General features: G+C 37.8%; 1 protein-coding gene across 1 annotated transcript; it reads left to right on the top strand.

Moving 5' to 3' along the window:
- The first annotated feature begins 9 nt into the window (after positions 1-9).
- Positions 10-13,127, top strand: CRELD2 (cysteine rich with EGF like domains 2). The gene is made up of 10 exons (XM_042792957.1): positions 10-273; positions 1,282-1,364; positions 2,270-2,380; positions 4,829-4,920; positions 5,957-6,133; positions 7,408-7,506; positions 9,092-9,169; positions 9,961-10,056; positions 10,932-11,072; positions 12,555-13,127. The coding sequence occupies exons 1-10, from the start codon at positions 115-117 to the stop codon at positions 12,611-12,613; spliced, it is 1,095 nt and encodes a 364-aa protein (XP_042648891.1). The 5' UTR covers positions 10-114; the 3' UTR covers positions 12,614-13,127.
- The last annotated feature ends 1,358 nt before the right edge of the window (positions 13,128-14,485 follow it).

Below are 14,485 nucleotides of genomic sequence, written 5' to 3'. Positions count from 1 at the left end.
TGGGGCTCGCGGGGCGGCGCGAGCGCGCTGCCGTCGCTGAGGCGGGCTCGGCGCCGCGGCGGGAGCGGGGGCTGGGGCGGCGGCGGCCCCGCTCCGTCTCCCCGCGGCCTCACTATGGGGCCCCGACACCCGTCTCGCCCGGGCCGGCTGCCGCCGGCCGTGGCGCTCTGCGCTGCCCTGTTGCTGCTGCTACCGCTGCCCGCCCTGGGCGCTGGCGAGCGGCGGCCCTTGGCGTGTTCCACCTGCCGGGGCATCGTGGACAGGTTCAACCAGGTGGGCGGCGGGGCTGAGGGGGCGGCAGGCGGGGGGGGGTGTGTCGGTCTGAGGGACAGCTCCCCCGGTCTCCGGGGCGGCGGGCGCGGAGAGGCGCTGGGGGGTGCCGCCGGCTTTCCGTACCGGCCTGCGGCCCCGGGGGCTGCCCGGCTCTCCGCCCCGCAGCTCCGAAAGCCACCGTGGTACGCGGCAGCAGTTTGCTCCTGGCCTCGGTAAGCGGTTGTAGTCCTGAGGGCGGTAGGTTACAAAGCTCCTCGAGCTTTGCCATCAGAGATGTTTTGGTGCTTTAGTGCAAGAACACTGGCTGTAGTATTGCTCGGCTCCGTGAGGAATGCTGATGGAAAACATCATCCCCTAAAATTCTGTGTCTGGTGCCACTTGCAACAGCCCTACGTTATGGCACTGTAAATGCAGCACAGGCACCGATGGGCTGCTTTGGCTGGTGACAGATACTTAATACTCTTGGTACGTATATTCACTGTTGTAGGCTTGCTAGATCACTCTGTCTGCGGGGATTTTTTGCAAGGTGTGATTTAATAGGCATTGGCTGTGGCTCAGGGAAGCTGTCTGGATCATGATGAAATAACTTCTTGTATGGTCCTGTGTTTAAGTTACAATGTGGTGAAGATTGGGCTAAATGCTATCAAAACTGAATGAAGTAGAGGTCCTGTTCAACTAATTAATAAAGTTCCTGAGAATTTAAAGGAGATGGGTGTAAAGTTTCATACATGTATGTTTTTTGACGTAAGTGAAGGCTGGAACAAGGCCTTGTTTATGCATTATGAAAATGGATTTATGTTACGCTATAAGCTACACTTTCTCACTCTTCATGTTGTCACTTGATGTTTATTTTGCTTAGGAGCTTGCTCAGCAACTTCAGAGCTTTTCTGAAGTTTCTGCATAGCGCTTTTCATAATTTTCACATAAGTAGTATTTACTACTGCCCTTCATTTTTATTAGAAACAAATCCTATGTAACCTACATTCTTTTGCTGCTTTTCATTTGTAGGGATTAGCAGATACAGCAAAAAAGAACTTTGGTGGTGGAAACACAGCTTGGGAAGAGAAGACACTGTCAAAGTATGAGTCCAGGTAATCTGCCTCAGTACTTCTCATCTGGCTACGTTTCGTGTTCACTGTGCATAACTTCACCATACTGGTGTTTGTCTGAAACTTAATTATTGAATGTTGCAGCTGAGGTTTCATGTGTCCAAGACGTAAATTCTTATCAATTAAAATGTAACATTACGTTGTCGAGTAAAGATTACAGTGAAGACTGAAACACCTTATTGATGCCTTTACTTGTTTCCGAAACCAACAAAAATGAATACTGTCATTGGTCATAGTAGCTTTTTTCTATTTAACCAAAAGTCCTAAAATACTGATCTTAAATAATGGTCAATAGTTAATTTATAGTTATGAAAGGTGTGGAGTACTGCAGTACTTGTTTTGGAATTAAAGCAGTGTCTTCTCCCTAGAGTTGTCACTATTTCAGTGCCAAACAAAAAACTGGAAGAGATGCAGTTTACTGTACTCTTACTGTTTTGTATATATGTTTCATCACTGAGCAAAGTGACCTCGTATCTTTCTTCCAGATTTCAAATTTACTTTTTAGTCTTAGTTGGAACATTGAAACATAAGGGTGGGATTTCTGAACCTCAGTTACTGTGAGCTTTGTGGGCTTGTATCAAATAAATGAAATTTATTGTTAAATTTAGGTGAAATTCCTGCACTCATAATTTGCTGGGAAGCTAGGAATCTGTCAAACCTACAATCTGCAGATGTAATAAACTGCAAGCAAGCCAACATGGTTCTTGTGATCATCCTTCTAATTGTTTTGGTGGAAGTATTGTTCATTATGTATTTATTCTGATATTTGTTTTGTTTTGGAACTAATTCAGAACACACAGTAAACTGATAAAGTATTCTAGGCTGAAGTCTAGCTTCTCAGTCATGTCAGATGTTTAATTTAAACTTACGATTTTCCTTCTGTGTAGTGAAATTCGTCTTGTAGAGATCATAGAGAATTTGTGCGACAGTAGTAACTTTGAGTGTAACAACATGGTAGAAGAGCATGAAGAACGTATAGAGAAATGGTGGTTCAAACTGTAAGTATCAAACTTTTTTGTGGAGATCTTTGTGTGGATAAGTTATCTAAGAGGATGAACTACTAATGTTAAATCTTGTGCCTGAACAGTAGCTGTATGGGCAATTCTTCATTATCCTTCAAGAGTTGCCATTGGGTACAGCTGAGTTCAGGCTGACTTTTTTAGCAGTATGTGCTGCTCTGCCATGTTCTCTTTCATTTTTGGTTTCAGAAGTGCTGCACCAAAACATCCAGTCTGGCTTTTCATATATTGTCTGTTCCGTTGTTGAGGCAAACTAACATTGGAAAACTTTGAGGTTTATTTACCCTTTTTGTTTTCCTTTGTCATAAAACTGCAAGGGACTCTTGGTTCTTGTGAGTTGGTTGGTTGGTTGGTTGGTTGGGTTTTTTCCCTGAAACATTATTCTGGCAATCAAAAAAATAGTTGATGCTAATAAATCTGGAAGTTTGATCTCCTGAGGATGGTAGTATAGCAGCTGACTTTTCTATCTGCCTTCTAAGCTAGCCTGTGATTTCTGTTATAACTAGCTTTTCATATACCATTATAAAATATGAGTGCAAAGATGGCATTGTAGCATTTAAATTCAAGATCTGTTTTTAAATTCCAAATCATGTTTCTTCTAAGTGTTTTTTTTGTGTTTTTTTTTTTTTTTTTAGTTTTGTTTTGGTTTGGTTTGGTTTGGTTTGGTTTGGTTTTACTACTTTAGACTGTCAGCATTCCCAATCGGCTAGAATTCAGTAGGGTGAACTGCCATTATAACGTTTCATAACTGGATAAGGATTTTTGATTAACCCACTTTGCTCTTAATGACTGCTTTATTGCTTTTTGCTTTTACCTAACTATACAGGATTGTGTATACATTAACATGCCAATTGAAGGAAATAGAATAGCGTAGAGTACTTCTGTTGGAAGTGACCTATAATGATCATCTAGTCCAACTGCCTGACCAATTCAAGGCTGACCAAAAGTTAAAGCATGTTAAGGACATTATCCAAATGCCTCATAAACACTGACAGGCCTGGGGCATCGACTACCTCTCTAGGAAGCCTGCTCTAGTGGTTGACCACCCTGTCAGTAAAGAAATGCTTCCTAATGTCCAGCCTAAACCTCCCCTGGTGCAGCTTTGAACCATTCCCACATGTCCTGTCACTGGATAGGAGGGAGACGAGCTCAGCAGCTCCCTCTCTGCTTCCCCTTCTCAGGAAGCTGTGGGGAGCAATGAGGTGGCCCCTCAGCCTCATTTTCTCCAAACTAGACAAGTCCAAAGTCCTTAGCTGATTCTCATAGGACATGCCTTTCAGAAAGGTGAACTATGCAACCCAGAGTCTTAAAATTGTCATAAATTTTCAAAACTGAAAGATAGGTCTTAAACTAGGGAATTTGACGAAGTAGACTTTCTAAAATAAACAAAGCATTTCATAAAATATATTGGCTTTTGAAAAGTTTCTGTATTTAATAGATGTTTTGAGTGCAATTGATTAACTTTGCCTTCTGTCCTTTAACCTGCAATATCCAAATGTCATTCAGTTTCTGTGGTAGTTTCCAAAGACAGTTTCTTTGTTGATCAATACCTTAGATCTTTTTTTCACAAGTTGTTACATTACATGTGGTACTCAATAAATAATTTTCAGGGCCTGAGCCTTGGAGTCAATATGGTCAGACGCGGTAGTTTAGAAAGAGAAGCTATACATGTCTTGGGAGTTGCTGGAGACTTCTGTCAGGCTACAGAATATCTAAGCCTTTCCTTTCCTAAAGTTTTTGAGATTTAAGCATCAGTGTGATACCAAGATCTGTGAACTGTCATTTGGAACTGTAGTAGTCCTCATGTGTGCTTGCAGAAGTAAATCTAGTGAATTCATTGTTAATTGGGGGTGTATGCTAGATCTAGAGTAGCATATAACCTAATATTAAAAAATACTTGATTCAGGCTATAAAAGAGGAGAAAATTAATGGGTACCCTATCATCAGGTTGGCAACAATTTGATCAAATGGTAATATCTGTCTTGGGTTATCTCCTGCATAGCTGAGATAGACACAGCATTTATTTTTAAAATGAAGATGTAAATAAGACTGTCAAAACTATATGTAAGCCTTCCCTAAAAATAAGGTATTTAAAAAAAAAAAAAAAAGAGGGAGGGGGTGTGTGTATGTATCGAGATGAATTAATTTTGTTGGTTGCTCTTATTTCACATTTTTCATAAATACAATCTATGATGTTTGAGTAGAGGCTGTAATAGTGTTGTAGTTTAAAAGGTAAATTAATCTCAAGTTGCAGGCCTACTTCTAGAAATTGGTTCCTGAAAAAAGATCATCTTCAGAACAGAAAAAACGGGTTTCTAATCTGTCATGTGCAATAGATTACTGTGTTATGTAGGTTCAGTTGTGTGAGTTGGCTTTTAAAAAAATCTTCTTTCTTTTTGTTGATAAATTATTGTCTTTCGTGTACAGAAAGAAGAAGTATCCTGATTTGTTTAAGTGGTTTTGCATAGAAACAATAGAAGTTTGCTGCCCTGCTGGAACATACGGACCAGATTGCCTTGGTAATTTTTCTTTTGAAAAATACAGTAGCAGATATATTCTTTTTACCTGTTTGTTTCAGTCTTCCAAAACATGGACAAATATATGAAGTATGATATTTTGTGTGAGACACTAGCTGCTGTGTAGTATGTACCTGCCTGCTGCCTGGTAGTTATGTAGCTGCCTTGTAACCATCCTGCCTGAAGAAAAGTCACAAAGTAATGTACAAAGCTATCAAGCGCACTTACATGTGCAGAATCCATCTGATCTGATCACCCATCATCATTCACACCTGACCCACACTTAAAGGCTCTCTGACATGGAGTCTGTCATTTAGATGGCCTTTTGGAAGCTATGTAGACAACAGTCCTTCACCAGTGTCAAGGGTAAAATGGCTAAAACACTGTTGGGGATTAAATGAAGAAATTCACAATTGAGGATTAGTTAAAAAGGCAATGGGAGAAATTAAAAAAAAGTAGGTGACAATTGGATTCAAGTAAGGTCTTTGCAAAAAATATAAAGGAGATATTTGGGCCCCTGAAGTTTGTATAATTCATAAATGTCCAAAACCTTGCACCTCGTTAAAGATCAATTTTGACCTTCTATATTATTAAAAGTGCCAATTCCCAAGATTGAGCTAAATGGTTGCTAGTAGGTTTTTCCAACTGCAGTGTGGTTGTTCTCAGAAACCCAGAATAAATAAAGATAACAACTTTAGCTAGGAAGCTGGGAAAATCAATAAAATTCTAAGCCATGGTCTTTACCCAAAATTAAATTTATAACTGAACTTTCCTGGATATTGTTTTAAGTTCCTGTTACACTTTAATGTATTACTGAGCATTCCTTGTTGCAAGCCTTTTGATTGCTCTCAAGGGAAAAAAGGTTTTGGAAATTATATACTGGTTTAGTGTGACTTCTTTTGTTTTTTATTACATTTTAATGTCTATGAAGGGAGGGTCTTCAGGTGCTTGTGGCTGAGAATTTGAAGTTATTTCCTTTAACATCTGACTTAAAAGGTTGGTTTGGTTGGGTTATTTTTTTTTTTTGAATCCTTTTTAGCTTGTCGTGGTGGATCGGAAAGACCTTGCCATGGAAATGGCCACTGTGATGGTGATGGTACCCGAGGTGGAGATGGCTCATGTAGCTGTAACAAAGAGTATACAGGAGATTTTTGTCTGGACTGTTCTAATGGTTACTTCAGTACCTTGAGAAATGAGACACATTCTGTTTGTACAGGTAACGAAGTCTTGTGACAGATGCTTAGATCTTTGTCTTCCTTGTTCACTTTTTCTAAACAAAACTAGAAACAACTTAAAATGACAAATATAAAACCAAAAAATAGTTACAGTTTGGTCACTCAGCTTTAACCGTAAATTACATGTCAGTTGGTTTGGTGGAATTCTAAGGTTTTCTTAAGTCATCCTTCCAGACAGCCTGTTTTTTGGTGATTTTTTTTTTTATTATTATTTTTTTTCCTCCTTTAAATTAAGAAGCAGAATTGATCTTTATCTTGCAGAAGCAGGAAGAAAGAACAAGCTTTGCCCGCCCCCCCCAAGTACTGTACGAAAATCTTGAGCATCAGATTACTTTGAAAGATAGGTTTTCCTCATTTCTCAGATAAGCTTAACTGGAGTAAATGAAAACAGCTGATCTGTACTGTGTAGACTACATAGGTTCCAGTTAAGTATGTCTAAGCTTAATTTTGAAACAAAGTCGGCTCGTAGGAATAAACTTTTTCAGTTGGTCAGATTTTCATCTGTTTTGACATTTTGAATGAGATTCTGCAGCAACTAAATTCTGACTGTGGGGTCTAAAAAGACTGTTTTTCAACATGATCTATGTTGGGTTTTTTTATCTGGCTGTGTAGTAATTCTATATTATTTGTTTTATATTACAATATATAACATTACATGTTATGTATGCATATAATATATAAAATATGCATATACAACTGGATTTCTAGTATGATTCCTTGTGAAATTCTTCAGACTGTTATCGCTTTACACATTGCTCTCATAGCAAATGAGGTAGTCTGGCGATTCATTAGGTGGGAGTGCTGAGTCTGGTGTTTAAACTGTTGTTCCAACCCTGAGTGGCTGAGCAAATTTTACTTTCTCAATCTCCTTTTCCCAAGTATTTTGGAAATTGGACCTGCCACTTCTAGTCACTAGAATTTCATGGCACTGCTTTAAGTGGTGCAGATGACTGTTATTGCCAAGTTTGACTTCCTGAGGTACTTTGCGGTTTGTTTGGTTTGTTGGAGTGGGGTGGGGTTTTTTGTGGTGGGTTTTTTTTTTTTTTTTTTGTGTGTGTGATTTTTTTGGTTTTGCATTTTTGTAAATGATAACTCCATAAAGTGAAGATTTAATCTTGTGAACGGGAGGGTCAAGCTACTAAAATATGATAGCTTCCAATGAATCCTAAATAAGGTTTTCTTTGAGAATTTGCGTGCCTAAACTTGTCTTGGAATCTCTCAACAAAGCTCAGATTGTAGTTTTCTCTTATCTCAGCCTGCCACACTGCCTGTAAAACTTGTACTGGTTCAAGTAACAAGGACTGCCAAGACTGTAAAGAAGGCTGGATTAAAGATGAAGCAGCAGCTTGCGTGGGTGAGTAATGCTTTATAGACATTGAACAGGTTTTGTAGCAACGTTGGCTAGTCAGATTAGATGACATCACATCAAGTTTTATTGTATTTTACAGACGTGTTCTATCAGTTTAGATTTCTATAGTTTGTAGTCTCTTTCTTCCTAAATTGTTACACGTTGCAGGAAAGCAGTATTTCCTCCTCAGTGATAACCTGGTGATTACATCTGTCTTTATCAAACTCTTGACTATATATCTTTTTAGTTTAGTGGAATACAGATAGCAAGTGGGGTGTTCCTTTTAAGACAAGTGTTTTGTGTTTATTTGAATGCTAAAGAGTGCCTTGCTCTTAATTGAAACTGTTTTGTCAACTATTGGAAGATTCTTATCAGCTTATCTACATATTTTGTAGTAATTGCACAAGTGTCTTCATATTACTGTATGTTTATAAATGCCCAACCCTAATAGAGTTCAAACATTTCACTAAAAGCCAGGCATACTGACTTTTGCTATTAATGGAGAGAAATACCACGAGTCATCAAGCTCAGTGCTTCCATTAATCTCTTACCTATTTCTAGGTTAGCATTTCTCTTGGTTTATGAGGAGATAACATATGAAACATTCCAGGAAAAAAACAAAATTACTAAAAATACTCCCAATTCAGGAATGCACTAGGGGGAGACTAACATGTTCTGTTTAACTGGTTGAATTTGACCTGAAAGGCCCTTAACATAATGTCTGGAAACAGTATCTTAGAAATTACGTGAATGCTGTTTTTTTTAAAAAGCGCTAATGAGAACTAGGATTTGAGCTACAGCTCCTGTGATACCTGCTTAGGCAAGTACTGAACACTCCAAGAGTGCTTTTAAGATGCTCCAGTATTATCTTCTGTACAGCTGTGTTTTTCCAAATAATGACTGCAACTGAATAAAGTATGAATTAATTGAATAATCAGGAGGAATGATGTTTGAAGCAACAGGATGAGATAGACAGCAAGGGAACTTACATAGCCTTTCTATGTCTGAATTTTTTAGTTAAATATTGTTGTGCCGTTTCCTTGAAATCACAAGACTAGCATGTTTTAACTTCCCAGGTAGAACTGGTTTTCACCTGACTGGTCCTAATCATAACTTGGGTTTTCTCCAATTACTTTATCTAGAACACTGAGTGGTGTATGTGTGTGCATTTGTGTATTTTTGTAATACTTGAAGAAGTTCCATAACTTTGTAATATAGGAGTAGAGAAATCAACAGTTTTCCAGAATTTGTCTATCTGCTTATTTGTTATGCTGTTTGTATAAAAACAATAAATGTATGCAAAACCCTGACTTGAAAATTACAAGAACATCATCTGAGGACCAGATTTGATTTGATAGTGTAGGTTTAAACTGAATAAACCAGTATGTGTTACCATGTTACTTCTATGTTTAACATGTTGCTTATCTGATCCTGAACTCATTGTAACATTTACTCTCAATGCAGTCAGTTTTAAATTTATAGGGTCTGTGAGCCAGTTCTTACAAGATCTCAAAGCATACCATTCAAGTATTAATCTGGGTATCTAATCATGACTACTGTTTTAGATAACTTGTCACTTTTTATCTTTCAGATTTAGATGAGTGTGCTGCTTCTCCTTGCAAAGATCACCAGTATTGTTTGAACACAGATGGATCTTTCTCATGCAAAGGTTTCTTTTTAATCTGCTGTTGTTCTTTATCATCTAGAATCCTAATCTAGTGCTAGAGGTAATGCTAGAAAGGGCACGATACCAGGCATTTGGTACAGGGTGGTCCGGCGCTGACTGGGCATGGGGAGGATGAGGCTTTATACCTATCATATGAGGAAAGCAAGAGATTCTGGTTATTTCTACTTCGCTCTTGTGAGACCCCACCTACAGTACTGTGTCCAGCTCTGGGGCCCCCAATGTTAGAAGGACGTGGACCCTGCTTGAACAGGTCCAGAAGAGGCCAGAAAGATGATCAGGGGGCTGGAGCACCTCCCTTACGAGGACAGGCTGAGGGTTGTTCAGCCTGGAGAAGAGAATTCTCTGGGGAGTCCTTATATCGGCCTTCCAGTACTTAAAGGGAGCCTACAGGAAAGATGGGGAGGGTCCCTATCAGAGGGTGTAGTGATAGGATGAGGGCTAGCAGTTTTAAAATGAAAGAAGGTAGATTTAGGTTAGATTTAGTACTGTGAGAGTGGTGAGACACTGGAACAGGTTGCCTGTATGGGTTGTGGCTGCCCTTTCCCTGGGAGTGTTCAAGGCCAGGTTGGACGGGGCTTTGAGCAACCTGCTCTAATGAAAGGTGTCCCTGCCCATGGCAGGGGGGTTGGAACTGGATGGTCTTTAAGGTCTCTTCCAACTCAAATCTTTCTATGATTCTATGACTTCTTGTGCAAGTCAGCTGACTGACTTTAAGGATGGTACTTTAAACCTCAGATATATCAATTTTTATGCTTATAATACTTTGTCTTTAGCATGTGATGCCAGCTGCATAGGTTGCACAGGGGAAGGTTCTGACAAGTGTAAGACCTGCGCATCTGGATACATGAAGGAAGATGAAAAATGTACAGGTTGGTGGATTTAGCAGTACACGGTAGAACACCACTTAGCTCACTCTTGGTTGGCCATGCTGAGGAGCTGTTAAGTATGTTCACATTTGTTTGCTTCAGTTTTCAAGCCTATCAAAATTAACCCATTCATTCTGGTATTAGCAGCAAAGATTTTCTTTATAACTTCTATTATTTAGCTAATATGCATGACAATGCTTAAATGTGAAACAGTCCTATAAAAGGAACAAAGTATTTTATAGCGAGTTTAGAAAACAAATACATGAGTCTCTTGCCAGTATCTACTACTTCATTAGAAATGTGCATCTATTCATTTTGCACTAGAAAGTCAGGAATGCAATGTGGATTCTATTGTCTTTCTGTTAATCCATTAATGTCCAAGTTCAAATTATATTAATTCGTAGTGAATTATAATGTGAAATAATAGTAAAAAGAGTGAAACTAAAGTTTCTCTGTGGGGAAGAGTAGAAGGTACACATAATCTTAAGTAGCTGTTAACTGTGATGATGTAGTATTTACAGGCTCTTTTCCCCTTGCCTGTACTTTGATGACATCAATGGGAAATCTTCAGTAGTTTAAGATGAGAACTGTTGCTTAGTTCATTTCCCCACAGAGGGACCTGCAAAAAAAAAAAAAAAAAATCACCCCAAACCACCAAGAAACAAAACCCCAAAACAGTACTCTCTGAATAAATTGTAAACATACTCTAAATCATGAACCATGACAGATTATTTTAACAGAAGTTAAATCTGTTGCAGCAGCATTCTGTTCCTCAGTGGTTTTTATATCTGAATTGAATTTTGTTTATATGATTGAGCACAAGTAAGTTTTATAACAAAATAACAGCAGTGGACTTTCTTTCCCTATCCTATCTCTAGATATAGATGAATGTAAACTTCCTGAAAAGGTCTGTGTAAAAGAGAATCAAGACTGTGTTAATACTTCAGGTACTTACAAGTGTGTATGTTCAGAAGGGTTTGAAGATAAGGATGGAACGTGTGTTCAAACTGTAAAAACAGGCAAGTGGCTTTTCGATGACAGATTTTTTTTTTTTTTTTTTTTAAATAAGCTATATTGACAACTTTTGGAGGTATATTTCTGTCTAAGGCTCTAATCTATTGTAAACTCTTCTGTAAAATTTCTCCTGTTCCTACAGCTGTAGTCTGTGTCAGGTAGTTTGTAGTGTAGGCCACATTCTGGCATACATGTTTTCTTGCTTAAATACAGTAGATTTTTCAAATATTCTGTTATTATGTTCATATTTTTTCTTAAGGTTGCGTTTGTAAGTCACTTAACTGTTTGGCTTCATTACCTAAAGTGAACTAACAAATACCTGCTATCATAAAAAGGTGGTGGTCTTCCTCTGTACTTTTTTTCCTTTATCCTTAACTGTAATAACTTATGGGTTTATCTGATTGCATGCAAGCTGCTTCAACTCCCTGAAATCTCAGAATATTAAGCAGAATTTTTTTTGCTGGATGAGCAAGCTGAATTTGTTTATTTTGTAATCACAGAAGTGCCAGAGCTGGTGTGAAAGTGAATGTGGAGAAGACATCCATCTTTTAGTAGTAGGGAACTATTTAGCTTGATTTAAACTATACCTTCAGTCAAGAAATTCAAGCGTAATTTGCTCTAGGATGTTTGATACATTATGGACAGAATTATGTTCATTAGTGTTGGATTACTTGGTATAGCCTTTTTTTACAATTTCAAAGTGAAAGACAGGATTATTTTGCAATAAAGGAGAATAGATGAGAGATGCTCAATTTCATACCTTTGTTTTTTCTCCTTAGCTTGTTTGGGATTTGTGTTGTGTGTCTGTTTCTTCCCTTCTGCGACTGCTTTTGCATCTTGTACTTATAAAGATCTATGTAGTATTGCTACTCAAGGCCATTCAGTTGAGAATTTACATTCTCAGTACTCGCTGTTAGTAGTCCTTTAAAATCAGTTAGGTACTTTTCCTGTGCAGATGCTCAGGATATCAGTTACTATGTTTTTTAATGTGGCCTGGCATTTTATGAGAATAAAAGCAAAATGAAAAGTTGACAAATTGGCTTAGCTTTTTTCTTAGATTAATGCTTTTACCAGTATAATAAAATTGCTCTGCTTTAAAGTCCATTTTAACATCTCGACTGAGAAGTTTGCACTATCGAAAATAATTCAGTAATACTTGCTTTTTGGTTTTGAATATCAGAATTTCTTCTGACAGGTTATGTGGAAAGGAGAAAGTTTGCTTAGAATAGAAGTAGCTGTGCTGCTCTCTTCTTCCACTAACAGTATCTTACCAGCTTACTTGAAATGTTTTGTTTGCATCCAGTAAAAAAACCCAATAAATTATAAGCTTAGACTAGGAGGATGGTGCAAGTAGCTCTTCTATATGGCTTTATTGCTTCTCTGGTCTTGATAAATATGTTAATTTCTTTTAAAATTCCAAATGCCAAAAATTATATGGTATGATTAATAATACATTTGTATTCTAACTATGATACTTAATTTCACAGGAGAGGAATTAGAGAGTGAAACAACTGAGCCTTCACCTGCTGGACATGATGACTTATGATCTTCATTCAGAACCAAAAGACATTCCTATCTAAAGTTTTAAATTATTGGAGTAAGCCTCTGCTAGGTGACATACTGTGGAAATGGTATTAAATATGCAGGTTGCCATTAAGATTTTTTTTTTTTTTAATGGTGGTAAGATGCTCTTCAAGCTGCATTTCTTTTTTTCTTAAATGCCACTTTTTCTATAATTCTTCAAGAAAAACACTCTAGATGGGTTAGTATAAAATTTGAATTAACATTGTACCCAGCAATTGTAAACAATTTTCAGGTTTCTCATTATAGTGCCTACTGAAAAGTATCACCATTTTGAAGGATTTAGTTGCACTTCATAATTGAAGAAAAATTTAGACTGAAGTTTGGTGTTTTGTGACATGAGGAATATTTGTATAACTGAAATACAGCTTTTAGAAAAGGGAATCTCTTTGGGGGGGAAGCACTATTCCCTTAAACAAAATAGAATGCTTAATATTGCATTCAATAAAAGTTTATTTTGTTGGAATGTGCCTTAAAAATTTCTAAGATGTTAATATGTTCTTAAGTGGTCATGTCTATTTTTCATCTAGTGAAAATAAATAAAAAGGAAAAAACAAAACAGAAAGATCCCCTGAAACCTCAGAACCTTGTAAGCACTGTATTTCAGTTCAACACTGAATTCCAGTGCTCAGTTGTGCTGGAATGTGTAAGGCGGGAGCAGCAGGGGTGGGAAACAACAAACAGAAAACAAAGCAACAAAAAACGCACACACACTTTTTCCTCTAAAGGAAGAATTATGTCAAACTTAAACAACTTTCCAGTGGTAGGTAGACAAGTCTTTCTTCCAGATACTTGCATTAAATACATAAACTAGTTTATACAGTGATGAAAAATAAATTTGGTTAACATCTGCACTCGGTGGCTCACAGTTGTTATGAGTACTCTCTAGAATTGATGAATATGTGACTTTTACTACAGTCTACTGCTACATGTAATAGCTTCCTGTCTTTTTTAGAGCAAACATACTGCAGTCACTTTATCTCGTTGCCTCATGTGCCATTTCAGAGGGATAGCTAATAAGCATAGCATAGGAACAACTTCCTACATGTTGTCCCTAAGCTTAAAGGCAAGTATAAGAGCTAAAATTGGTATGTTCTGCAGGGCCGTCACAGCTGTAAATAAGCTAAGTACCATCCACGTACAGTATTTAAAGCTCTGATGGAAACGAGTAAAGTTTGGAATACATTGCAGTGGTGGATACAGGGAGCATAAAGAGGGATTACAGAATATAGCTAAAAAGAGAATAGTTTAGGCTTGACTATGAAGCAGTTAAACAGTATGCCAAGTGGAAATAAGAAGGGTATGACTAGGGTTGACCTGTTAAGCAGTGAAGGCCAAGCACCTGTATACTGCTGAAGACTTTGTTCAGACTAAGTCACAGTTCAGTTTGAGAGCAGTGCATGTAGAATTTGTGTGTGCAATAGATATTTGTGACTATTCTACCAAAAAAGATTCTGTTAGATTCTAATGTTAAAAGCTGTCTAAACTGATCTTGTCTGCTGTAGTTTAAATACCCAATGGTATTAAAGTATCTATAGCAGTTTTCTTTATTTTTGTTCAGCTATTATATATAGATGTTTCTTAATATGCCAGTCTGAGAATGAAAACTTTAGTGCTTTCTCAGCTGTAATTGCCAGAGATGAAAGATATGTGGCACATAAGCCCAAGTTGTAGGGGAGGTGTTTTATTTAAGTGCTAAATTAAAAGGGAGAAGTAGGCAGTTTGGGGAGTATGGGGAATACAACTCAAGGATCATTAGGAGTTGTTATTGTAACTGGCTATGCCTATACTAATATTAGGCCTTAAGGATATTACAGGAGTGTAGCTTGTCTTTGTT

Source organism: Tyto alba, unplaced genomic scaffold (genome assembly GCF_018691265.1).
Source record: "Tyto alba isolate M040663 unplaced genomic scaffold, T.alba_DEE_v4.0 Super-Scaffold_2, whole genome shotgun sequence".
NCBI lineage: Eukaryota > Metazoa > Chordata > Aves > Strigiformes > Tytonidae > Tyto > Tyto alba.
Note: the sequence above shows the minus strand (reverse complement) of the source record. Positions and strands in the feature narration are given on the sequence as shown.

Bases quoted from the DNA above. Each gene is read 5' to 3' on its own strand.
- CRELD2 (XM_042792957.1), top strand. From the start codon at position 115: ATGGGGCCCCGACACCCGTCTCGCCCGGGCCGGCTGCCGCCGGCCGTG. The intron at 6,134-7,407 runs GTAACGAAGTCT...CTCTTATCTCAG, and splicing joins GACACATTCTGTTTGTACAG to CCTGCCACACTGCCTGTAAA. The intron at 9,170-9,960 runs GTTTCTTTTTAA...CTTTGTCTTTAG, and splicing joins TGGATCTTTCTCATGCAAAG to CATGTGATGCCAGCTGCATA.